Genomic DNA, 27651 nt, shown 5'->3' with positions numbered 1-27651 from the left:
GGTGACTGGCTCATGTTGAGTTCAGGTTGTTGGAGTGTAAGCGATTCCTGTCTGCTGGCAGGGTGCATGAGGCAGAACAGGGTTCCTAGTGGGGCAGTGTGCCCTGTCACAGTTGGAGCATTTGTTGGCAGTTTCAGCAGAGACTGAAACTTGAATCAGCACTGAGTGTGAGCAAACTTGCTGCCTTAAGAGAAGCTCATTGCTTGCTGCAGTTGAAGCATGCTTGTGGATAAACTTAAGTGTCTGTCCTCTAGGTAAGCAAAGGCATTAGTAGGCAGGGGATTCTTTAGTAAGCATCTTTAAATGAAAATCAGATGGACTTCAAAATACAAGTTATAGTTACGCTGTGAGCTCTGAGCAGCTTCCTAGGTCTGAGCCATGGATAAAATGATGAAATAAAAAAGACTTCAGAATAAAAACAAATCTGGCCCAAAAGATATGGAATGAGGCCCACTACAGATTACTGTTATTTGCATACTCTAAGGGAGGACTAATTTATGCAAAAGAGAGAGGAGGAATGAAGAACTGTGTTTTCTGTACAGCAGTATTTTTTTTCAGATACCCCAGTGATCTGGGGTGGGATTTCTGAATGCAATGGGAGTTCATTATCCTCAAATAAGGTTGGAGTTCATCCTTTGTCCTGACAATAAATTACATAAACTGTGGAGATCAGAAGCTGTTTGGCATGTAAAGATTAAAGAGTACCTTCAGGCAGACTTGAAGGAGTGTCCCCAGGCAGACCTGTGCTGTTGGTGCATCTCCCCTGCCAGCTGATGCAGTTCCCAAAGACTGGAGAGCTAACCCGGGGAAAAAACAGTAATAGCTTTTGCTGGCCCAATGAGCTGACCTTGCTTCTTCCAGGGGACAGAGATATGCCAGCACTGGGGAAGTGGTGGGGCTGAGGGGCTGCAGGGCAGTGCGAGACTGGGATGTCCCTGTGCATTACAGCGAGAGGATCAGTGGGCTCAGGTGTCCCCTGATCCAGCACCCCAGGGATGTATCTCCATGGCATGGGACCTTCCTTGGGTCCTCCTCCTCCAGGGAGAGCTATTTATGATTGTTTATAGCAGTGATGAAATCACTGCAGCTCCCTGTGGCACTCAGCTGGACTGGCAGGAGAGGGCAGAGGCTCAGAAGCTCTGTGGCAAAGTTCCCTTGAGACTGAAGCCCCTTGAGGCCAGCACAGCTTTTGACTTGTTTCTTTTCATTTGCATAAAATAGCTTCTCGCAAACGCCAACAGCATCGGGAAAAGAGGACGCCAATGATAACATCACTATATTCACCAGGATCCTGGATGGTCTGCTGGACGGCTACGACAACCGACTGCGCCCGGGACTGGGAGGTAGGATAATGCGTTCTCTGTGGCTGGTCCCCTGCTATGTGGGACCGTCATCTACGTGATGCTCCTGCAAGTGGGTACCTGCTGTCGGTATGGGCCGTGAGGAGAGAGTTGTGTTTCATTAGGTAAATGAAGCCCAGAAAGTAGATTTGTCTTCTGGCAAACGGAACACAATACAAAGGTCACTGAAAATTGTCTTCTTTCAGTCATTGAGGTCATCTGAGGTTGGGTTAGGAGAGCATGTGTGATGCATTTTTTCTGTAATTGAATACAGTTAGGGTTTCTTTTCTTTCTGATACTCCCTAAGGTGAGCGAGACAGGGTGCTAGCAGGTTGCTGCAAGGTTCTCTCACCGGTCAGCACATATAAAATTATGCCGGTGACAAAAATCTCTGTTAAAAACAGATCCCCAAAACATCCATTTTTAGACAGCTACAGCAAATCTGTATTGATATGTCATTTTGATAACCTCTACAGCAGCTATTTTAAAAACATAACATGTGAATGGTTGCTTGCCATCCTAACCTTGTTGAGACCTCCTTCAGCTCTCTATCCCCCAGATTTCTCTCATCTTCTACCCATGTGTAAACCATCTGTTATGTTTCTTCCTGGCCCTTTTTTAATCTGGCTACCCCCACCCCTTCCTCTTGTGAGACCAACACATTGCTTTCATCCCTTTCTCTCCTTCTCCTCTCACTTTACACAGAGATGCTTGAAAATAGGGCTCGATGCTCCTATCTTATGTAACAAACTTCTGAAATTCCTGCCCTTAAATTAAAGTAGTCCTGGATTTGAAAAGATGCCAGAAGGACTTAGAATCTTGAAGGTAGAATTAATTTCACCTAACTTTGGACATCTATAATATAAAAGTCTGAAACTGGGCAGATCAGCAAGCCAGCAGAGAGAAATAGGTCCTTCCAAGATATACCTCATCACATCCTATAGTAGGCATTGAATATGAGCCAGCAATGTGAGCTCACAGCCCAGAAAGGCAACCACATCCTGGGCTGCATCAAAAGCAACGTGTCCAGCAGGTCAAGGGAGGTCATTTTCCCCCCTCTACTCCACTCTGGTGAGACCCCACTTGGAGTACTGCATCCAGGTCTGGGTCCCCCAACATAAGAAAGGCAGGGGCCCGCTTGAGTGGGTCCAGGGCAAGGCCATGAAGATGATCAGGGGGCTGGAGCACCTCCCTGATGAGGACAGACTGAGAGAGTTGGGGTTGTTCAGCCTGGAGAAGAGAAGGCTCTGGGGAGATCTTTTAGTGGCCTTCCAGTACTTAATGGGAGCCGAGAGGAAAGATGGGAAAGGATTCGTTGTCAAGGAGTGTAGGGATAGCATGATAGGTTACGATTTTGAACTGAAAGAGGATAGATTTAGATTAGATGTAAGGAAGAAATTCTTTACTGTGAGGGTGGTGAGACACTGGCACAGGCTGCCCAGAGCAGCTGTGCCTGCCCCCTCCCTGGCAGTGTTCCAGGCCAGGTTGGACGGGGCTTTGAGCAGCCTGATCTAGTGGGAGGTGTCCCTGCCCAGGGCAGGGGGGTTGGAAATAGATGATCTTTAATGTCCCTTCCAACCCAAACCGTTCTGTGATTCTGTGGTCTATGATCAAAACCTGTCGGTCAGAGGAATTGCAACCTTGAAGGACCTTTTTCTTTCCACTGATTATCAGAAGAGACTAGGCTCCCAAAGGTCCACAACTGCATTTGATCAGGGATGAAATTTCTCATCAAACATCTGAATTTCAAGCTTTTAGGGAATTTTGAGTAATTCATAAATTGTTAATAGAGAAATACATCACAAGCATGTATTTGCATCTTAAAATAATTACTAATGCAGAACCTATATTTATTACAGAGAGAATAACTCAGGTGAAAACAGACATCTATGTTACCAGTTTTGGTCCTGTGTCAGACACAGAAATGGTAAGTTTGAGCATGTGGCTGCCAACTCCATTGTATTTACTTTGCTAAAGTAATTTTTGGAACCATCGCTTCTATTCAGATCCTGCAATACCTCAACTGTTTCTTTGTGCCAGGAATACACCATTGACGTTTTTTTCCGACAAAGCTGGAAAGACGAAAGGCTGCGATTCAAAGGACCTATGCAACGCCTCCCTCTTAACAACCTGCTTGCCAGCAAGATTTGGACCCCGGACACTTTTTTCCACAATGGCAAGAAGTCTATTGCTCACAACATGACAACCCCAAACAAACTTCTGCGCCTGGAGGATGACGGCACTCTGCTGTATACCATGAGGTAATAACCAGGATCGATTTCTTCTGATGCTGATTCCCAACTACCTCTGCAAATACTTGTGGGGAGCGTCACTTCCCCGACTCCTAGTAGAGCCGGGCAACCAAACTTTCACACATATATATGTGAATATCAAGAAAAATGGAAAACATAATCTCTTCCTTCAAGTACCAATTAATTTGTAGCTTCTGAATACTGCTAGTATTTAAATATTTCCTTTGATTAAATGGGAGGCATATTCTCAACAGATTCGATGATTCAGTCCAGATTTTTTATGAAGATCTGTTCTCTCATTGTTTGTATTTGCAGCTGCAATGCTGACTGCAGAACTGTCTCCAAGGCCAGAAATTGAGATCTTGTTCTGGGGCAGTACATCTTGAACCCTTGGAGCTTTTATTATTATTATTTTTTTATTTCACTAATAGTGCTAAAAGGCAAATCATCACAGCGATAAATGAAATAACCTAGCAGCACTGTGAAGCTGCTTTAGCAAGTAGTTTCCTGAAAACAAAGCTGGCACATTATATTGGCAGAGAAGCAGACTGGTGTCTCAGATCTTCAGGGTTGTGCTCCTCAGTCTGATTAGAGGATACTGTCAAGCTTCATCATTGCATAACTTAGATATAAGATATAATATCGGTGATGTTAGAGGATTGTCTGAAATTCTTCTCAGGCCAAATCCCACATCAACGTACGGTAATTTGATCATTAAAGGTAATTAGCCTGTAGTAATTAAGACTGCCATCTATTTTCAACAGTGTAGTCATATGGACAACAGCTGAAAAAGAGATGAAAGGAAAAACCTACCGAGCAACAAAGTGTTATTCCGAGATTTTCACATGCAAGCCTGGAGTGGTGCCTGAGATGCAGCAAAGTGCTCAGGAGCCTGAAGTTCGGTGCTGAGATACCTGGCTTTTCAGCAGGCAGCCCTCAACAAAGGAAGTGGGGAGTTGAACTCCCACTAGCACCCTGTCCTCCTGCAGTGCTGGCTCCGTAGGGCAGAGCTGACAGCCACCCAGTGCCGCATGTTGAGAGGGCAAGTCCTGAGCTCGCTTCTGGGTCCCAGTGGTTAAGACTTGTTTGGGCTCAAGGGGACTGCACTTTTGTATGCAGGCACCCGGAGCTTCCCAGATTTTATTTCAGGTGTTTTCGACCTGTTTTGTTTATTTATTTATTTTGCCCCTAGCCTTAAACCTCTTCTTATTAAAGGAAAAGCAATTTAGGAGAAGTAAGGTATCTTTACATAAGTCCTTACAGCTTTAGACCATCACAGCTGTAACTGCACTAGCGCTAAAAAGAGTTAGACGGGATAGAGGTCATGTTTTAAAGAAGGGAAAAAACCCTTGTTTTCTATTATGTGTATTGCTGTTCTCACTAGCCCCAAGTTAATGATCTCTGCAATAATGAATTGAAACCATGTGAGGATGCGCATACATGCTTATATGAATAAGAGTCAGAATGACTATCAGAGAAAGTTATTTTCACAAAAATATTTTTAATGCCAGCCTTAAAACCAGTCTCACTGCTGCTAGGGCTACACTGGTACCACTCCAGAGACTGCTGCAGAGGCAATTCCCAATTATCTGTGTAAATTACTTGTGCAAGTAAAGTCCAGATCAGGCTTGTAGTCAGCCTGGAGCAAAACTTTATGTCATATGGTGGATTCGCAGCTGGCATGCTATTTCTGTGCAAGCACTGGATTTTGCAGTGTTAAAGAAATGCAGCGAGGCACGGAGTCATGAGGCAATGAGCTGAGCCACTTGAGGTAGTAGAGCAAGACCTGGGTGAGCCCAGACTTGGGTGTGCTTACCACTGAATCTGAGTTACTCTGTGGAGGTGCCTCTCCTATGACCATGGCAGAGCGTTGTCACATCAGGTGCCACAGGCTATAGGTATATTGAGGAAAAGACAGTGCCTTGGTCAGCATATGCAGCTGGAGAAAAAATTTGGGTTTGACACAGACTTTCTCATCCCACTCAGTCCGTTTTCCTCTGGTTTTCATGGGGGAAAGCTCCTTGGAATTGATGTTTTTGTAGGCTACAGCAAGACAGAATGCTTTTGTAACCTAAAAAACATTGACATAACTTTTTTTTTTTTTCTGGTAGAATTTTGTGTGTGGGTGTGCGTGTGTGTGGAAATAAATTCCCACTAACCATGGCGTATGTGATAAGAAATGGAGCGCAAAGCTTTTTAAATAGTTTGCCTTCCACTATTGCAAGTAATAACTTTAAAAATAAAAGAATGTCTGTGCTATTCTGTTTAAACACAAGTCAGAAGACTGCTTTTGAAACGTGCACGGAGCTGTGCACGTTTTCATGATGGGTGTTTCAGCACTGCAGGCGATACTCTGCCACGAGGTGGCTTGAGGATCCCATCCTAACCTATGCAGAGGTGGCTGTGACATGCAGCCAGCCCCTTCAGCTGCCTCTGCATGTCCTGATGAAGGTACCAGCTCAGTAGTGCTACCTAGCATGGCTTCTCATGAGAAGAGAGGCAGTATTGGGCTTTTTGAGGGCAGAGCTGCTTGTCTTGGCAGTGGTACACTGGTTGAAGGTACTGGGTCTTAGCTGGGGTTTGAGCCCCATCTCCTCTAGGTCCCTTCAGGCTTACTCAGGTCTCAGGATCTGGGGATGTGGAGACAACTCTCTGTTAGCTCTGCATTCCCCTTGTTTCCAAGGAGGAATTGCAAGCTTCCCAGACTGTACGTAGGAGTAAACCATGCGGAGAGGATTGGACCCTCTGTCATTGACAGAGATGCCTGAATTGCTTTTGCAACCTCGCATCTGGCTGCCTGAATGAAGCAGAGGAAAGCAGCCAAGTCAATGCTGACCTTCCATCTTATTTGACTTCCAAATATACTGAGTTTGATCAGCTGAGCAAACTTCCTACTTTAGCACTTGTCAGTACATACGTTTTCATGATACACGTGTTTACTTATAAATAAAAATGTATTCTTTGCATATTGCATTTGATGATACGTTGTCTAGGTCAGAAGTTGATGGCATATATGTTACTAGGGAAATCTGATAAATGGGCTTCTGTATACATGTAGTATTGAAACCCTTCTGCATGAATATAGGAGCACAGCATTCTCTTTAGACGTATTTCATAGACAGCAGCGTTCTCTGCAGGGGACGACATAATAATTCTGGTTGTCCTTGATTTGGTAGGCCCTATTTGTTTCATTTCACTAACGCGGTTTATAAATGACACGCTGCTGAACTGAATGTTGCAAATTGTGTTTCTGCCCCTAGAGGGAAGTATTGTCCGTATATCCACTTTTAAATGTTTGGGTTTGTTTGTTGGTTTTTTTTTTTTTCAGTAAGAGCACTGTGGTAAAAAAGCACTAGCAAATATGCTTCATGTTTCACTAATCTGTATAGAAAATAGCTTTGTGAATGGAGGAAAAAATTTGGTTCTTTCCCGTTAAAAACTTAAAAGATATTTAGTTTATCTTATCTGAGAAATAAATGTAAAAAGCATAAAATTAATTTATTCCATGAAACTATTCTGAGGAATGGGGATAGTAATTTAAGCAACCTTTTCAGGCAAAGAGGAGAACCAACATGTCTCAGTGAGCTGCATTTTTTCACTCAGTGGGAATTGGCTATAAAGACAGAAGCTTTGAAAAACTTCACTGTAGAACGCCAGAAAAAAAACTGTGAAGAAGCTAGAAACTCTGTGAGGTAGAGCATGCTCCCTAGAGCTAAACTTTTGGACCATAAATAGCTTTTCGTCAGCAGCTCATAGGCATTTTTTTTATGTTTGTCTATCAGCTTTTAGATACTGAAAAATCTTTCTGTGTCATCGCAAGGGCTAGGCTCCTTAGAAACCCACTCTCACTTGTCATTTTGAAAGGAACTCAAACCCCTTTTGCTACCATTAGGACTGACAGGCATCTGATATAATTTGGAATTTTAAATATGACATGGTCATATATCTGAACATTGTACAACCATATTTTTTCCATGTTATTATGGCAACTGAAGGTTGGCAGAGATCCTGAGAGTGCTTACAGTTAAATATGTCCCATTATTCTGCAAATGCATAGTTTATCAGCTGGAGACTGCAGACATGTGTAGGTATGGTGTTAAGAAACTCCAAAAATTTTAGTACAGCCTGGAAATACAGTTATCTTTACCACTCCTGGAAGATATTTAAAATGCAGCCATGTGTAGGATGACTACCCACTTGATGGCAGCATAACCGCACTGCTTGCTGCTCTGTAGCAAATACACAGGCTTATCTAGGCTGAAAATACTGTTTCTTACATTAGCAGTGAGCACTAAAATTGTATGTGCAAGTGTACACGTCCTGGATGCATGTCGGCTTGCACAAAGTCGGCTCTTCTATGAAGCACTTGATTAGCAAGCTGACCATTTTATGTTGTAGAGCTATTGATTATAAAACCAGTTGACTGGAAGATACGGTGCTGCTTTTAGGACTTTCATTGGGAAAGGCAGGTTTTGTTTGCTTGGGGTTTTTTTAATGGAAAATCGGGGCAAGGTGTAATGCTTTAAACTGAAAGAGGGTAGATTTATATTAGATATAAGGAAGAAATTCTTTACTGTGAGGGTGGTGAGGCACTGGCACAGGTTTCCCAGAGCAGCTGTGGCTGCCCCCTCCCTGGCAGTGTTCCAGGCCAGGTTGGACGGGGCTTTGAGCAGCCTGGTCTAGTGGAAGGTGTCCCTGCCCATGGCAAGGGGGTTGGAAGTAGATGGTCTTTAAGGTCTTTTCCAACCCAATCCATTCTATGATTCTATAACAGTTATCCTATGAGAAATGTGTGGGTTCTCAAGTACTGACTTTGCCAGATGCAGGCCTCTCCCAGATGCAGGTTTGCTTGCGTAGCCCTGATCAAGAAGCGACCAACAAATCTACACTTTAAAATGAACCCTTAGTTTTCAATCAGCCAACTGTCTAGATGGGAACATTTCTGTTCAATTTGAATATGTTCTTATTTCAAAGAGAAGAGTTCATTTATGTATCCATTTATATTTACAGAAAGGGATTTGCCGATGCTTTTGGGCATTGTATAAATATTACAAAACTAATTAGGAGCTATCGAGCCATACAAATACACATTTCCTTTCCTCATGTTAGAGTTGCTGCCTTTCTTTCCTATTCAAGCTTCAAACTGCCTGAAGCTGGGGAAAAAAAAAAAAAATCACATTGGTCTGAATCTTGCAGAGTGATGAAAAACTGCTGTGATGGCAAGGACTCTCAGCTGCTTTTCATCAATTCAGATTTTGACAGAGTGAGAGAAAATAGGGATATATGAAGTGAAGGGCCCTTCCCTGAGGATAGCAGCAGTATTCTTGTTTTAACACCACGCCTATTGGTTCCCATCTCTCTGCTTTGATTGCACATTGCCCCATGTCTCAAAAGTTGTCCTTCAAGGAACTAAGATTTGTTGTTTTGAAAAATCCATGGCTGGAGTTACCCACAGAGAGAGAAAGGTATCAGAGGAGACTGTGATGTAACACATTCAAAATGGGCAATTATGACCTGCCCAAATATAGTCCCTATGTAGAGTGCATGACAATAGCCTATTCTGCTGATACTGAAAGTGGGTAGCACCCCACAGAGATCTCCATCACAGAGACGGGAACTTGCACAGCAAGGGCAGAATTGATTAAAAGACAAAACCCAAACCAGAACCAACCCATCCTTGGATGAGGAAGATGCTTGCCTGGACTTTGAGGGGTTACAAAAGGTCCAACTTTAGTTTCAGGTCTGTGCTGAGCACAGAGGCAGACCAAATTTTCCCTTGGAGTTAGCTGGCACAATTTCTGCCAGATTCCCTTGTGTTCCCCTCTGCTTTATAAGGATGAACCAGGAGGGTCAACCTGATGTTGCGGGTGTACAAGGAGGCGACAGGGTGACTGAACAGAAACTGGAGGGAAGCAGTGCCCAGATAGGCACTCCCCAAGGACCTCCAGGAAAGCACAGCTGTGTTGATGACTTTGTCTTTACCTGTATCTGCAGTCGGGTCCCAGCTTCTGCAGTTGGGGACCTTGGAAGTACCTGGTAGATGCTGAATAATTGTTATAGCTACACTATCTTTTTTTATTACCAGGGGAGGATAACATTACAGGGAACTCCCTAGTCATTTCACTTAGATTGAAATTAAAATCTTCATCTGTCTAATTGGAAATACCGTCCCCTGAAGTACATTTACTTTTGTTCTGAAACATCAGACTGTCAATGAGTAATCTAAAATACTGGAGTGCACCAGGCAGGATGGGTGGGGTTCACCTCAGCTAATTTTACTCATCTGTAACATTGATGGCTGCAGCTGAGCCTCTTGGTTCACAATTCCTCCCAGTGCAGGGGAGAGACTTTCTTAAGGAGTTAGGTTTCTGCATTGTTTCAGATGTCTACTGTAATATGAAAGATGGTTATTTCCCTCCACTCACACTTCAGGGGGTTCCTGTATTTTCAAAGTGGCAGATAAAGGAGCATAGGGTAACTGCTGTTACTGTTGGTGTCTGTGTTTAGTCACATAAGTCCCATCCTATTTACTTCCACTGCTGTTTCCCAGCCCCATACTCAGGTAAGCCTGGATATGGGTAGTGTGCCAGCTGCCTGAAGCTGTGGGATGTTCTGGCCAGCAGCTGGTCATGTAGTTATGTTGTGGAGGACTTGCAGTTTCCTCTCCGTGCAACGTAAAGCCCAAGGTTGTGCAAGTGTAGCACAGATGAGTGCACTTAAATTGGGTTCAGTCCTCTACTTCTGTCTAGGTGGATGTAGGAGGGAATATAGTGCACTTTAGGAGGAGCTAAAGAAACCCCAATAAACTGAAATCCTGACTTTATGTGTTTAGATGAAGGGAAGAGTCCATAGAACACTGGTGAGGAAGGGGGTGTCTAGTGAGGGATGCCAGAGGCCCACTAGCTGCTGGTGGGTGCCAGGTACATGTGGCTGAGTCAAGAGTGGAGGGTCAGGAAGATGCATTTGAGGGCTTAGGTAAGACAGAGCTTTGCAAGAAATGGGAGTAGAAGGGTTCTGGAGAGCAGGATACTTGTTACTGATGATGGTCGCAGGAATAACTAGAAGGTACTGAAGGTTGGGGCACAGATATCTGAACTAGTCAGAAAGTAAAAGCATGTGTGTGAAGAATAAAGAGCTTAAGGAGACTGGAGAGCAGCTCCAAGCTACTTCCGAAAAGAAAACAGGAAGGGCCTGGTCTAAGATGCTTCAGAAATGTCTGATCAGATAAACATATTATGGTGGGGTGAGAAATTATTCACGGATCGTGTTATACTACAGCTACCCTGTAGGAAGTTCTTGATAATTTGCCCTTCTCTGAAGGCTTCATCAAATCAAAATACCAATATATAGAGCTTAGAAAAGTTGTGTAGTGGGCATGGGTAGGAATAGTCTTCAGTGTCGCATTCCATTCCTTTCTACTTGGATTCTTCAGCCTTTCTACAGAAAGCATCTTGGTGTGATGGTGCAGATGAAAAAATGCACGTGGCTTGTCATTTAATGAGTAGTCCACTGGCAGTGCCTGTTTCTAGTCTGTTGTCTACTTTTTTCTTCAGAAGTCTTAAGACATTGTCTTTGGAGACCTCAGTTACTTTCTAAGAGATCTTACTATGTTAGCTCATCTTACACTGATGTTCAGCCTGACCTATCCTGGTTTCTACTGTTAAAGTAAAATTTCCTGAAATGACACACACAAATTTATATCTTACAGTCATGTTTATATCACTCAAAAGATTCCAAGCTGTTATTTCTATCTGGTTGCTATAAATGATGAAGCGAACCTTTTTCACCAGGCTCTAGCTAAAATGGTCGTGTCTATTATATGCACTATATCTAGTATAAAAACCTAGGAAGAATTCCTGCAAGCAAGACTGGACTTTCCTTTGCATTCACTTTCAGATTCAGCTAAAAGATAAGGGAAATTAGCAAAACCTCCTTAGTCAAAATAATAAATACCTGCAATGGTTTTGCCATTAACTGTGCATCTTAAAAACATTGATTATCACATTAATTCCAACAGCGATTAAACTCAAACCACTATCTCTGTGTTTGCTCAGTCAAGTGGTAGAAAATGTACCTCACCCATTCTACCTACTTTTGCTTTTCTGTCTCTTCTGAAGGTGTTACCGACCTGACCTGTCACTGAAGTGTAGGCACAGCTCTGCTGCCTCCGTTGGAATGCAAGGGCAGAGGAGTGCATGCCCTGAGGGAAATAGTACCCTACAGATCTTGATAGGAGCAGGGAGCTCCCACCCAGCTGCATAACTGCACCTTCATCCTGGGGAGATCTGGGTGGAAAGAAGGAACTAAGTACTTTGTTGAACATGGTTTAGCATGGGCACAGTCAAGTGTCACTAGGAGATTCAGCCCTTCTGTCCCTCAGGTTGCACTATAGCAAACAGGTGCTTACACTGTAGCAGATGCTAGTACTGGTGGTGGTATAAATATCAAACAGGTGGTAAGTTAGTCCTGTTTAATGACTCTTTATGGTACGAGGGATCAGAGGGCTCTTTCTCTGAAGCAACAAGCACCCACAGCCTGCCCCTTTACCTGGCACTTCATGGCTCTTGATCAGGAGCATGTAGCATTTCAAAAGCAAGGCAAAAACCCCCAGATAATTACATCTGCTTGGATGACTAAACAAGATCCTCCATGTCCTGGTAGGGGTACATACAAATAGACACATGCATATTTCCTTCTGAAAGAGCATGTCATCAAGTTGCTTGATTTGTGCCCCCTTCACACAGAGGCGTGGAGGGGCACTGAAGTTACACAAAAGGCAGGAGATCCTGATGAGAGGTGACGTGGGAGGTGAACAGAGAAATGTGAGGTGAATAAGAAGAGGCTGGTGTTAAGTGTGAGTGGCTGGAAGGAAACTGTGGTGAGATGTTTTGGAGCTGTAGATTGTTCATCTGAACTGTGGAAAATAACCAAGGAATTCAGTTCTGTATTTAGGGTTGCCAGGTCATAATCCCTCCTGCCTACCTTCCCATGTTTGTGTATCCCAGTCTGGATGTGAGCGAGCCCAAATGGGCTGGTACTGCCCATCTGGCCACCCTGCCCCTTATTACTTTCTAAATCCAACTCATTTTTACCTGTAGAAAATACTGCATGCAGTTTTGTGCCTGTCCATACAAATATATAGGTTGTCAGGTGGCACTGGGCATTGCTGTCACTGGCTGGTTCTGCCAGTAGCTGGGACTGGCCTCTCTCGAGAGCCAAAAAGAAGCTCATAGTTCAGTCTTACACAGCACTTTAAGAACAGTTGTACTTACTGGAGTTAGTTGAACATGCCACCAAAGGACTATGCTGATAAGGAGATCACAGTGAAAACGTGTAGCATTTTCAGACTCGCGGAAATGCATGGCATGGCATAATGAAATGTGGGCTGGTTGAGATATTGTTTCCCACTTTACCTGCATCAACAACTGCATCAACTTCTCAGCATTGATAGTACTAGCTAGATTTTTGGGTTTTAATTCAAGAATTCAGTAAAAATAGAAGGTACTGCAGGGGAGAGATTTGAAGGCCTTCCTCATAGAGTGTCAAGGAGAGTTCATCATGGGTAAGGGACTGGCAAGGAGAGAAAGCTTGGAGAGGTTTTTAACTGAAACTATCTAGATTGGTGTGACACTGTGCTATAGCATTCATAGCTGCATAGCCATATTGGTCTAAAGTTTCTTTAGGAAAGTAAGGTTTGTCAGCAGAAAACCTAAAGGAGTTGACTGCCAAAAAGCTTGAATTTTTTACTGCACCAGTTAGTCGATAAAAAACAGAGCTTCCTCCAGCAAATTTTACCTTGCTTATGGACATCGTCAGACACTTTGCATGGCTAGGATGGATAAGCATAAACTCAGTGCTCCATCCATTAGAAAAATACCACAGAATGAAAGGTATTACTTCTTTTATAAACTTTTACCAGGAGCTGGAAATGTGATTCTTTCTATAACCCCCCAAATACCTATCAAAGATCAGATAATTTAAATGTCCTATTGGTTATTTCACTGCCTTTCTATGTTCTTCCTGTGTCTAGGAGATGAACATCCCTCTTGCCCCTGTCTAAGAGTGTGCTCTGGGTATGCCAAGGTACTCCACATGCAGGGAGGGCATGCATACAGTGGCACAGCTCTTGAGATCAGTCCTGTCCACCCCAGATCATCTCAGGATAACCTAGTCTTCTGCGCAGTTAATGTAGGCAATTAAAGTCTTGTTTTCTCACTTTAGCATTAAGCTATGCTAAGGATTTGGTTTGCTTAAAATGAGATTTTTGCTGTCAAGTATGCCATGCATCTGAATTATGTATTTACAGCTCACAAAAACGTCAGTAGCTGGAGCTCTTAGTCTTCCATAGTCCCTTCCCTGTTGCATTTTCAAAGCACATTTCAGTGTCATATAAAGATAACACATCTCGGCATCATAGGAAGGTTGGGAAAGGACAGTATACTTGGCAGACTGGTTATGAAGGAAAAATGGACTAAAATAGAAATTTCTGCAGACCACCTCACTCCACCTCCTAGCTTTAATTTCTGTTCTGTGTTCACTTGGTATGGTGGATTCCAAGGAAATGAGTGTACAACTGGCATTATAAATAAGACGCAGTGGTGAGCTGCTTCCACATCCCATATAGAGGTGCAGAACAAGGTTCTTAGTCTGTATTTTGGCCTCTTATCCATCCTTGCTTGTCATGGAGACTCACAAGCAAGGCAGTGTTTGAGTTACCAAGAATAATCACTTCTCTCCCCCTGAGTCAGGCAGCAGTCACCCAGCCAGGGGTGGGTTTCAGGGTGACTCTTACAGCTGTCAATAGCATGGCTCATTGTGTATTCACATCCTAACACTTCTGTGCCATGTTAGGTAACCACACTATCACCACCATCAACAGGGTTTGTTAGGACTCTATGGGCAGTGCTTCAGAACCAAGACAGGTCTTTATATATATGTGTGTGTGTGTGTGTATATATATATATATATGCTTTTATAGGCACATGTTACATTTTCTTAAAGAACACAAGGAGACATCAGTTCCCTGGACTACACACTTACTGTTCTGGGGCCTGAAACAAACCTTGCTTTAAAACCCTTTGAAAGGAATAACAGTTTGGTTATAGAAGTGTTCCCAAGACATCACAGTGGGAGACCGGGTAAGGAGTTGTGTCCTGAGAGGAGGCTAAATGATCACAAATGTAACAATGTGTTCACAGTTTGAAAAAAACCAACCCAAGCTAGCAGCTCTCCATTTTTCTCTTAGCCACATGAGTGTGCGAGAATGCACACTGGAGGTGACACAAGGGCTCAAATTGTTCTGCTGAGGTCCTGTCGGAGCAGGTACCCAGGAAGGCTCCTCCTGGAGCTGGCTCCTGAGAAAGGCCTGACCTGACCCTGATGTCTCCCTTTGCAGGGAGGCAGCCAGTCCCTTGGGATGGGGTATGGTTTGGGTAAGGCTGGATCCACTTAATTCTTTTTTGGCATGTTGGGGAGATGTTGAGATAGGTTCAAGATGAGTTTCAATCAAACATCTTGCCTTTTTTAAGGAAAATGGTGATGGCTGGCCTCGTGCTGGGAAGGGTGCTTTGGCTCTTCTGCACCCATTCTGGCCTGAGCCCTGCAGCAAGCACAGGTTACCAGCACAGGTAGGGCCAAAGCACAGCATTAAAATGGTCCCTTTAATCAGGGGCAAGGGCAGTGCACAGAAATAAGCAACTGAGAAGGTGGAGCTGGTTTGGGGATTAGGGCAAGCAGGCAGAAGAACATTGCATCTGTCTGGGCACAATACCTCAAAGCTAACAAAACTTTCCTTGTGTCCCCTTCATCAGTAACTCTTATTCAACATTTATCTTGACCTAACTTCTCCAAAAGCCACTGGTGACTCTGCCTTTCTGTTCCTCTCTTCTTCTAAAGCTCTCTGGTTTAATTTGTTTGCATACTAAAGCTAGTAGCTGATAAGAAAAAGCAAGTTTCTGTGGCTGGCTGTTGGTGCCCTGGGCAGGTGACTGCCCTCACCTCCTGCCTGGCAGCTGCAGATAATACTCCAGAAAGTGTTTTCAGCACTTGCAGGGTAGCAGAGACGTGATAGCTTTGCTCAGTCTCCCCTATCTTTTCCCATAAACAGAAGCAGATGCTCCTTGCATTGAGGGATGTCATGGGAACAGTGGGGAGGTCCCTGCAGTGCCTAAACCAGGCTCTTGGGGACAGAGTGCCTTGTGCTCTTCTTGAAGCACACTTGATGCAGATATCTGGCTCCCAAACATCTGCATTTGTTTCCTCACTACATCCTTGACTTTAATAATTCCTTCTCCTCCCTGTTAAAAAGCAACAGCCTCCTGAAAGCATCATCTTACTTAATTCTCCAGTGGAAATGGTTGAAGGTGACTCTTCTGGAGTGAAGAAGGTTTGCTGCTTGAATTGTTGTGCTTTTCTTAGCTAGGTATTTGCTTATGTGTCTATATTTTGTTGGAGTAGAATATCAGTAATCATTTTATGTTCTTAAGGTAAAGGCTATACATAATGAAGCTTTGATGAAAATGTCATGTACAATTATGGATGATAAGTGAAATAGCTTGTATACCTAACTTTTTTTTCCAGATAGTTCTAAGGTATGCTGTAGTGTTTTGTTGGTTGATTAACGTTTGGATAGCAGTGTAAGTATTTGGAGCATTACGAAAGTGAAAATTTTCTGTTAATAATAAATCAGCAGCTGTAACCAGGTATTTTTACATCTTTTGGGTGAATATTCGCCCCATTGAAGGCAGGGAGAATTTTACCATTAACTTCAATAAAATCAGAGTTTTGTCCTGTGAAGGACCTTTAACAGCCACTTATAATCTTGTCAAAAAGTCTGTTTGAGTGAAACTAATCCCATAGGGCTTTTATTAAGACAGAATGATGATGGAGGAGGGAAGCTTTTAAGTGCTTCTGTTGGAAAGAACTGTAGTTTGAGCGCTGCTTGTGCTGTGAAGAGAAAAAATCCTGGTTTGGAGACTGTCTCTAGCTCAGATAACTGTGCTGCGGTGAGCACAGCAAGATCGTTCTGGAGTGATCATATTAAAAGGATTAGGCAAAGGCTGTTTCATATATGCATGCCAAGGCTGCCTTTCTCTTCTTTCGATAAATGCAAATTGGGAGTAATTTTGGTATAATCAGCTGTGTAAACTAGGGTATGCAAAGGGTACCTAAGCTTTAAGACAATGTTAAAAGCCAAAGTGTGCAAATATTATACCAGGTGATATTTGAAGGAGCAGACCCAGATACCAACTTTTTTGTGACTCCTGGATCTATGATCTGAATAAATAGTTTGTACTCTGCATCTAGGAACAAATCTGTACGCAGTGACCCATGCTTCCAGGCCCCAGAGTGTACTAGATGGCTGCTGTGCTGCCTTTTTTTTTTTCTGTATGTGGTAGAAAATCCAGTCTCTTTGAACCAGGAGTCAATTTAGTGACTGTTTTTCAGGTCCTCACACAGTAATGAAAAACAGCTCCTGTTGGGCACAGAGCGCTCAGCAGAATTGAGGGTGGTGACATTTATGCAGTGTATCAGAACCCACAGTCAAGTTTTCTGTTGCGTTGCCCATTACAAGATGCTTCACAAGCCTTGAGTAATGCAGACTTTGTAAGAAGTAGCTAGGAGAGTGTTCACTGAGCATTTTAAAATTACCTAGGAGGCTCAACTACATACTTTTGAAGAATAGCATGTAACAAATAGGTATAGCTAGTTTGTTCACGATGGCCAGACTAAGAGTGGCTCTAGGATAGAGGCACAGGAAAAGAAGCATGCAGATATCATTGAAAACAAGTAAAAGGAAGTTCTTCATCCAAAGAGTTTATGTTAATGAAAGGAAAGGCTGTACCCAAGCACATTTGCAGCTGTGAAGCTTGGTTCTCCCTACCCCTGGGCTAGACCCAGAAGACTGCACCATGCATCTTCCTTCTAAGGGATATGCTGCCTTTTGCTGGATGAGAAGTTCAAAGGGGCACCACCAGTGTCTTTGTGACTTCTGTCCTCCCAGCCTTATGTGCTACCCTTTCATTTAAGACAGGCAAAAATAATTTCTGGAGGGACTTAATGAAATTCCACTAGGTCACAGTCTCTGTGCACCTCATCTTCTCTTCCACATTTACAGCTGAGGAATGTCTACAGCCTTCCTCATTACACACAAAGATTATTGCCAGAGATACAGGCAGCAGGATACAATTCATAGAACAATCAGATGAAACAGAAGGTCTTATTCATAATTTGCATCTTCCTTCACTTTCTGATTCCACAGCTGCTGTCTTGGTAAGATGGATATACGGATCCCCTCCTTTGTTGTCTGCAGATGACAAGTATGTGAATTAAAATGTTGTCAAGCTGCAGCCTTTGAAACAACATACTTGAACTGTCGGTAGACAAAGAGACAGGTGATGGATTGCAGTAAAACACACCAGCTTTCTTGTGGCACTCGGAGCAAGGTCTCTGAATTTATCAAGAAAATTAAATTTTCAATACTTAGTACAGAAAATATAATAATGCATTGGAGGGATAGCAGCCTTGCTTTCAGGTACCCATCAGAGTGATTTTTATGAAAAGGTTGCAAGTTTTAGGCAGGTCGCCACTAGAACCAGCTTGTTCAATTCATCCACGTAGTGCTCTCAGTGACTGGTTTTACTGACTTTGATGCCCAAGGGCAGTCTCCACTGCAGACAACTCCGTATTTTAGTGATTTTACAATTCTTTTTACAAAAATAAAGTCCAAGAAGAGTTTTTCCTAAGGGCAGGTATCTCAGACCTTAGTAATTTATTTTCAATATTGTAGACTCCCTGTCTGTTCTTACCAGATGATACGTTATCTCTGTTCTGAACTGGAAGTTTTTTTCTTTTCCTTTATATGGTCTATCATCTTTACATTTTCTCTTACTGTTTGCAGTTTGCCTTTTTCCCTCCATTTCCCAGCTCGTCCTCATGGTATGATCTCCAGCCAACAATACTATTGCATTTCTCTGTGCTTATTTTGCCATTTCCAGATATTGGTAAAGCTGCAGAATTTCTCTGCTTTGGCAGCAAGTGGAACTGTTTCCCCTAATTTATTGTCCATATAGCTGGAGTGCCCTGGCAACGCATCATTGTGTTGTATTGAATTGGACTGGCTGAACGTTGTGCCATCTGTACATGGACAGATTGTTACACTTTACGATCCCTTTGGATAGTTCTTGTAGCAAGAATACTCACTTTGGTGTGCTCATATAAAGCAGTGAGTATATATGGCTGGGGAGTATGGCTACGTGCAGCTGTTGTGGTAGAAAAGGGTACTTTTGCATTGTGATAATAGGGTGTTGTGGTTTTCTTTGCAGACTTTTGCCCCCCAGGCAGCAGTTTGGTAACGAACCTCCATCAGAGCCCTGCATCACTCCAGCATCGTGCAGTCTGTGAGGCTTTGGGTGTCTGGTCTGTTGCCTCTGAGGCACAATAGCAGCATAAAATGAGAAAGCCATAAGGGTATTCATAATGTAAAATGGGATTTGCATCCTCACTATCCTGAGCAAACAATCTGTGTTAGGCAAATATCAAAATGGCATAATCAAACCAGATTCACATTGTGCTGTGTGCACCTAGAAAAGTAAGCTTTGGCTCTCTTGATATATTTGGTATCAATATAATTGATATTGCACTGCTCAGAAATTTACATCAGACTTCTTTGTGTTCAGCTTGATTTGTCAATCATACAGAACATCCATGTGATATGTCTGTTTTTTCATAAAAATTTTTCTTTCCCTACCCTTATGTTCACTGTAGTTCAAGAATTTCCACATAGTGGCAGGGCAGTCCAGGATAGAATTGCTTCCCCAGTCAAGACACTAGGGAAATTGGCCCTGTTTTTTCTTCCTGATAAGGTGCCTAAGTAATTCACAGTATGTTGAACTGAAATGGACTGTCCTAATACCATGCGATTTCCACAGAAACTAACTGTAGTGCTATATAAAGAAATATATATATATGTCATTGACCTTATATATAGTTATAAATATTTATATACTTTTATAAATATTTATGTATTAGTTACTTCTATATATAAAGTCAGTGCTTCTTTATGTCTGTAACAGTGCCATACTCAGGAGTCAAATTCCTAGTCTAGTTGCAGTATGTACAGAAAGCAGGTAAGTGTAAGGTGCATGGCAGAAGCTCCAGCACAGCAGTTCCTTCATGTACTGATAAGAAAGAATGATCTTACTGGAACATCTTAAATAAATAAAATCTTTTCATGTGTCTCAGCATTACTTGATAAGGCCTATACCACACACACACAGTAGTCCACCTGGCTTATCTCACATTCAGTTCTACAGGGGGTTCCTGTGATTTCAGCAGGAGTGAGGAGCCTTCAGGAAAAGCTTACTTGTGTCAGCACTCATGTGTGGTGAGAGGCCTAAAGGGAAGGAACCAAAACCAAAAATGATGTATTTTCTTTTTACTCCCCCACAGATTGACCATCTCTGCTGAATGTCCCATGCAGCTTGAAGATTTCCCCATGGATGCACATGCTTGCCCATTAAAATTTGGAAGCTGTAAGTTCTCTTCAGAAATAAGAACTGGAAAAATCCATTGTTATCTGGCTTTTCACATTCAGGCATGTCTTGTATGGATTGTTCACACACACACCCCCGACTCCCCTTTTAACACTGCTCATTAGCACCCCCAATCTGCCACCCATGCTGCTACCCTGCTGCTTGTTTTCCATGAGTGTCCTTTATCTGTCACTGCTGCTTTTCAGCTCATGCTTGCATGTTCTGTGATAAATGGTGAGCTGATGGGTGATACGTCTTAAATATCCACGTCAAGTGTAGCAGCCACTGTTAGAAGGAGGTAGATGCAGACAGCGAAGTTGATAACTTGGTTTTACATTTGTAGAAAACCAGCTTTCATTGGACAGATCAGATTGATGTGCTGTTGTGGTATTTATGTGAATCAGACTGCAGTGCAGTATCTACATCACATTTATTAAAAGAGATGTAGAATATTAAAAGAGGAAATAGCTTTCCATTTGGCTTTAATAAATCCAGTCCTGTATCTTGTTACATGATGTACACACATGTATTTGTATATATGCTCACATTATTCTAAACTGTATGCTGAATGATGATTTTTCCTCAATTCCAAGTCTCTAATCCACCACACTGCTGTCTTGCCAGAAGCTACCTTTAAAAATAACCTCAGGGGATCAGATGGTTATATTTAAATGCAAAGCTCTTAATTATAAGTACAGATGAGACTACTAGAGTAGACATTTTTTATTTCGGTAATCAAATCAGAGGTTCCAGGTGCAATCACCGTCTCTAAAGACTTTTGAAAATTACCAGGCAAGGCATTTTGCTAGTCCCTGAAGCTGCCTAACTTCAGCATTTTTCAATGTTTTTTCAGTCATATCAATTTAGAGTCACTAATCCTAGCAAGATTAAGCTTTGCCTTTATCGTCTGTATCTGCCCTGGTTTAATACTGGCTATGCATTGTTTTCTTGTGATCATACTAAGAGGTAAAACCACTGCTTATAGTAACAATTACCAAATTACCAAATTTAAGATGAACTGATTTCCCTTCCCTCTTCCAATCCAGATAGAGCCATTTTCATCTGAATAGCCACCAGTATTTTACAAGGTCACTGCAGGTTCAAGTGTCTCCATTTACTTCAGCACCATTCATTTACAGCAAAGCCAATATAATTCTGAAGGTCCGTACACCTTTACATTCAACTTAAAAAATTACATGCAAACCATCCATTTCATTCCAAACTTAAAAATGGGCAAACATCTCTAGAGGAAACTGTCATGATTTGTATATAGGGTTAAACAAAAGGTATTGGAAAGAATTAAGATGAAAAAGAAAAATAAGGTGTCCTTTCTGGTATTACATATTCTTTGTTGTATTGATAGATAAAGTTGACGTCACACCTGTTGGTCTCTAGTGCAGACTATAGAACTGGGATGTTGGGTAGTTTTATGAAATCTTGCAAAATATGTGATATAAAACTAAAAGATACGTATTTTAACAAAAAGACTCATGCAACAGAGATCTGAAGCTCAAAGTTAAATGGATGCTTCAGTGCATTAGTAGATCAGGTGCACTAAGGTACAGGTTCTAAGCCTCCATATAAGAAAACAAAAAAACCCCACCAAAACCCAAACATGCAAGTGCAGTACAGTGTTCAATAGCATTGAAGAATACCCAGCAATCTGTCTGAATGCAATTATATGTTCTGCTTATGCCAATTGTGTTACATATTAATCACCTATTAGCACACAGGTAATTTTAACCCTGGGAAAAATCAACACCGGACAGTTGTATTTTAGACATGCGAGGGCTGAATACGGGTTTAATTCGTGATTCTTGGTACAATCCTAGAGTATATTTTGTAAGCTACTACAAGTCACCTTTAAGTTTTTGCACAGTGTATAGTCATGGAGCCATTTAGCCTGTGCTAGTCCACACCAGTAGCCTCTGCAGTAAGTAAATATATAGGGAGAAGCTATAGACCATCGTTCAGCCTTAGGAATATCTGTAGTACTGATAATTAGTAATATATTGGAATTTAATATGCAGATGTTTTCACAAGTACCAGCTAATAAGTCAGGGTTTATTGAATTAGCCCAAATGTATTTTAGGAGAATACAATATTTATTCTCTATTTACAGCAGTATGGATTTGCATTAAGTCATCTTCAGGCTTGCAGCAAGACAAAGCCTACAGGGGTATATTACATACAAGAACACGCCCTTTCTGCTTTAGCTTTTCTCCCTGTCTTTCCCCAAAGGGTTTCTTTTTAATGGTCTTCTTTCCAAGAAGGATTTTGAAAAACCTCAAGGAATAGCATCAAAGTAAATGTTAAACACATTATCAGTAGAGCTGGGAGGGTGCTCACTGGTCAGAGGGTGGAGAGAACAGGGCAGCAAAACAAAGCAGCTGGTGCACGGGTGGATTGTCAGCAGAAAGGATGCCAAGAAGTGATCGGTGCCGCATCTGCGGCAGGAGCAGGTTATTATTCTTCTGGCTGCATGAGCGTTAACTGCACTTGGTACGATTCAGCAAGAAAAAGGGAAAAAGCCCTGACATTTCCTTCAGTATTAAAGAGAAGGAATGTTAGTCTTGCTCACAGAAATAAAGGTAAATTTTGACTTCTTATGTCCCGTTTGACTGGTTTCTTGCTATATCAGAGTTGTGGGGAGGTTGTATGGGCCTAGGCAGCTTTATGTATAGCAATAGAATATTTTTCAAAAATAATTAAAAGCAAGGTCGAATGCAGGAAGATGGATATAAAGTTACATGTGCACACCACCAGCCTAGATACCTGCCAGGCAGTTCAAACACCAACTACAGCAGTAATGCTTCTTAATGTAGTATGGTATGTCATGAAAAGGTATGCTGGCGAGAGGACAAAAGTTCAAGGTAGGCTTCTAATGAACTGAACAGAGCCGGTTTTAGTTGTCCTACTCTTAAATACAATGCCCCAGTGCTCAGAGATGGCAAGATCAGGTGGGTCTGCTCCAGGAGGTGCATGTATATGGGTACTACCCCTCCGGACATGCATTCCTCTTAAAGATAAGGCGATGTGTAGACATTTCCCTACAGAAATCTCACTTAGGGAATCTCAGGGAAACTGGGAATGGTGCATGAGTGCAGGCTCTCGGGTGTCTGCAAACAGGCTCTGTGCCCTTTGAATCAGGGGTGCTCACTCAGGATGGCTGTGGCAGTCTGTTCAGGCTATCATGGGAAGGATGCTGGTTTCTTCCATGGCCAAGTTTAAAATAAACTTCCTGCTGCAATTCTAGTGTTGACCTGTATTGTCAATAAATTTTCTGGTCAAACAGGATCTGATGAAAATTCTTGATGCCAGCCACAGTTTTGCTAACAGCATCTTAGCCTAAGAAATTCCTCCTTACCCCCAAGCTATTTCTGATGTGGGGAGGAGGAATTAGGTAAGACAACAAGGATATTAAAGCTAAGAAGCTTTAATGTTTCACCTCTTCCACCGATAGGCCTTAAGAGTACATTAAAAGTTTCATTTAGTACTGTTTCCAAACACCCATGTATCACCGGGTAGGTAAGCGTCATTATCTCTAGGGCAGCTGAGACAGAGAAGTTAATTGACTTTCAGTAAGGCCACACAGCAAATCAATGTCAGAAAAAGGATTAGACTCAACTTCTTTGGTTGGAGAGACAGATGTCTAATGCACTAGACCATGAAGGCCTCTGCCCAGGCAGCTGACTTAACTCCTAAATCTCATTTTACTCATGCGTTAAATTATATCAGTTTTACCTAGCTCATGGCGTTGCCCTGAAGATGAATTAGTTAATTGCTATTAGTGAACATTAACCAGTGGTTTGGCAATGTCATAAACTGTAAGGTGGAGTCTGTTTATGGCAACTGTCTCTTGAAGGCACAGTGTCTGAGTACATGTAGTTATCAGATCTTGTATTGCGGAATAGATAAATGCATGAAGCTGCTGCCCACTAGTCACTCAGCAGCAAAAAAAACCCTACTATTTTTAGAGTAAGTAGAGAGTCTAATGAATATTCTGTAAATAATGAGATCCCCTAGCTCATGAGCAGAGGAAAAACAGGCCTGGCGTTTACTCCTGATAAATTTAAGTTGGCCATGACGATGATGAAGGTTGATCACTGTTGATCAAAATGAGAGCTTGCCAACTGTTTGTGAGAAAACAGCACTGGGGACAATTTGTAGCATCTGAAAAAGCAGTTAACAGAGTTTATGTACCTATTCCTTTTTAACAGCTCAAACTGAGTCATGTTGTCTGCTGTGGTCTTTGATAAAGGAAAGTGCACTGGCTATTTCTGTAGCAGGAGGCATACTCAAATTATTTTCCTCCAAGAAGTCTGGTGAAGTCAGAGTAATGAGTAGACAGTAACTTCACCAGTGTCCCAGGATTTTATTGCAACACTTAACATTAAGGCACTCACTGTTCACAAACTATCCTTGCACCTTCAGCCAATGAGAAATTTCTCTAAAAAAATATATTAAAAAAATTCCCCTGATGGTGATGTTTCCCTATAATGCTGAGAAGGCATTATAAGGAAACATCACTTCACTGAAGTGAAGGCACGTACAGGGCATTTCTAGATTTTGTGCTTCCCTCCATTAGCACCTGCACCTAAAGCTGCAGGAGAACTGCAGGTGTGAAAGGAGAATTTCAAAACAGGGTCCCTCTAAAAAGACTTTAATTCTGTTTTAGTAAAATGTGATAAAGAATGCATTCAGCCTCTCAAAACCTGTGAGTAAAAGTCTTGTATAAGAATATAATTAAATGAATAATAAATAAACACAAATGCTAATTGTAGGAGACTTTGAAAAGGGGAAATGGCTCTTTGGTAGGTTTTCCTGGGTTGTTTTCAGGGGGAGCTAGAACTGCAGTCTTATGTCTAGAGGCAGAGTAGCTATTCTGTCACTCATCTCTGTCAGCTGGTCCGAAGAGGCTCCTGAGTCCATTCCTGAGAGTGGAGACAAGCAGCATGGCTCGTTGACTCTGCTGGGAACTGTTAGTGCCTTCTTTTCAAAAGGGCACATGGAGAGAGCCAGGGAGGTCCTCTGTGAAATGCTGAGCGGTCAAGTTCACGACTGTGTTGTGATTTTGCAATTTAAGGCAAAAGCCAGCTAATATAGAAGTAATAGGTTTGGCCTTTATGCAGTGTGTAGAAGCTTTACTTGAAGTCAAGGGAGGCGTGCTGCTTGCTCGTGTAATGTCTTCTCTCATATTTTCCTAAATTTCATCACTGCTTCCTTAGACACCTTCATTGCAATGAACATTGAATGACTGAGTATTTTTAAAACATTTGATAAATTTTTCCGCTCCCTCATCCTGCCCAGTTACCAACCACCACTTTGGTTGGAATTCTCCCCTAACTTTTAGCTGTTTAGAAGCTAGGTCTCCAGACACACTGAAAGAGATGGTTGTGGCAACATCAGACAGGCAGTCTAGACAACTAGCTTGAACCAGGGATGTAATTTTACTTACGTTCAGCTAGTAAAGCATAGGTATCTAGCTTGAACTAATTTTCTGTACAACCCTTAGAATGAGTGGAGGAAATGGAGACCACCTAATGGTATTGCTGTTATTTGCCTCTATTTTCCTTGAAATTGTGGACACATGACTAATCGTGGGGCTGTACTGTTTAAAAAACTAAATCTTTTAGTTTAGAAGTCCTTAATACACAGACTCCTGACTGAAACACACAAAATCATAGGAATTCACTAGAGCCACAGGCTTCACTAGACTCCCCCAGATCTGCTGTGGCTCTTACCTGTTCTGGGACGTGGAAATGCTCTGTTGCAGAATGAGCACGGTGGTTTGGCTCATATCAAAGCCTTGCATTGAAAGCAAAGCCTTGGAAAATGGACAGGATAGATCTGTGACAATTTTGGATAGACAAATATGTCACAGTTAGTTGTCTAGACTCCCTTCTATGGCCATTGAAAGGAAGTAAGTACTTCTGTAGTGAGCTTCATTAGAACTATTTTTGATACCTGCCTAAGGATGAGATGAATCATATTTTAGAAGTTACTGTTTTTCTGCAATACTATCTCAGATGTAGGTAAGTGTATTGTACTCTGGTCAGAATAACTTAGAACTCCATTTTTCTCTACACTGCTAGCTCAGAAATCCGTATTTCTATTGTACTTTGTTCAGAAGAAACAGTCACCACTGTAGATTAGTTAGGTGTTAGTATGTTAGTGGTGAGCTTTTGTATCTCTCCTAGGTACGATTTTAGATATTTCTCCTGGAAGTCCCATTTTTCACAGGATCTTAATAAAACAGTCAGCAGGGCTTTTCAGTATAGAGCAAACTTTACCATTTCCCCAGGCATCTTGCATGAGCTGTGCTGTTTCCCCTGCATTGAGTGAAGTGGGTTGTATCAATAGATACTTAAGCCTTCTCACAAGTGGTGCAACATAGCCTGTACTCATTTCAGATATACATGTATAGCAATATAGACACCTCATCAATCAATTATTTAGTGCATTTCGGGCAGTCACTGCTGTCAGCAGCTTCATCCTTGCATTGAGACCCACAGCCAGGGTGGTGCCAACACAGCCTGGAGCTCCCAAAGGGCAGGAGATCCAGGAAGCGTGGTGTGTAAAAGAAAATACTGTAATATTCAAGTATTTCAGAGATCTAAGAAGCTTTCTTAACAGGAATCTACTTAGAAATTAAAATGTAGGGTTCTGGGCCTGGACTGTGTGATGCGGGATTCTGCAGCAGCTCTTGTTATGGGACCCCAGCCTGCATCAGAACTTGCAAATGAACACGACCCTAACTTCTCATTCATCTGGTAGGTTTCCCAATGAAGTGATACCTTTTAGAGTGACAAAAAGGGAAAAAGGCCCTTTCTAAAAGCTCCCTAAAATTACCAGATCAGTTTTTCTTCATTCATTGCAATGACATACATTCAGGACTTTCCAGAAAAGGCTGGAGAAACTGTGCTCCTATCCTCTTCAAGTGTTTGCAGTTGCTGTTGTCAATTAACTTTTCAAAGGCTTTGCCACATATAGGTGGTTACTGTTTGCACTGAGATAATTTTAAAAATACATTAAAAATGTGGCATTTGCTACCATCTAGAGTTACTTCTTTGTTCTGATCACTCCCTGTTTAGAAGCCAGTGAGTTTTTCCCCCTCAGGTTCATAACAGAGTGAAAAAGGGAGGTCAGAAAGAACAATTGCTTGCATGGCGTATTTGCCACGTGATCCTAAAAAGCTGGTGTGTTCCCCATCCATCTCGCAGCCAGCACTAACCCCAGGCTCTAAACTCCGCCGATGTGCAGGGGCTGCGGGCTTGGCTCCCTACCAGCCTGGAGCAGACGCGCAGTCAGGGTCACCCTTAATGAAACCCTGTTTTGTCTCAGCAAGGAGTGTTTCCCAGGGGCACCGGCAACAGCTTTTGTAGCAGCTGCAGAGAGCCCCTTGAGCGGCCACCGCTGAAAGCCTGTGTGACACCTGCCTGGGGAGCAACCTCCTCATCAGGATGCGGCCCACATACATCAGCTTTTTTGGGGGGGGAAAAGCTCAACCAGTGACGTTTTTGAGCT

General features: G+C 42.3%; 2 protein-coding genes across 3 annotated transcripts in view; one reads left to right on the top strand and one right to left on the bottom strand.

Moving 5' to 3' along the window:
- Positions 1-27651, top strand: part of GABRA5 (gamma-aminobutyric acid type A receptor subunit alpha5) — a 56652-nt gene that overhangs the window by 8374 nt on the left and 20627 nt on the right. Inside the window, exons 3-6 of the mRNA XM_074908344.1 lie at positions 1222-1343; positions 3200-3267; positions 3381-3601; positions 20042-20124. Of these exons, the coding sequence (XP_074764445.1) occupies positions 1222-1343; positions 3200-3267; positions 3381-3601; positions 20042-20124 (494 nt within the window). The remainder of the gene's footprint in view (positions 1-1221; positions 1344-3199; positions 3268-3380; positions 3602-20041; positions 20125-27651) is intronic.
- Positions 1-27651, bottom strand: part of GABRB3 (gamma-aminobutyric acid type A receptor subunit beta3) — a 195200-nt gene that overhangs the window by 154877 nt on the left and 12672 nt on the right. The window lies entirely within an intron of this gene.

The sequence above is a fragment of the Athene noctua genome, chromosome 1 (genome assembly GCF_965140245.1).
Source record: "Athene noctua chromosome 1, bAthNoc1.hap1.1, whole genome shotgun sequence".
Lineage (NCBI taxonomy): Eukaryota > Metazoa > Chordata > Aves > Strigiformes > Strigidae > Athene > Athene noctua.
Note: the sequence above shows the minus strand (reverse complement) of the source record. Positions and strands in the feature narration are given on the sequence as shown.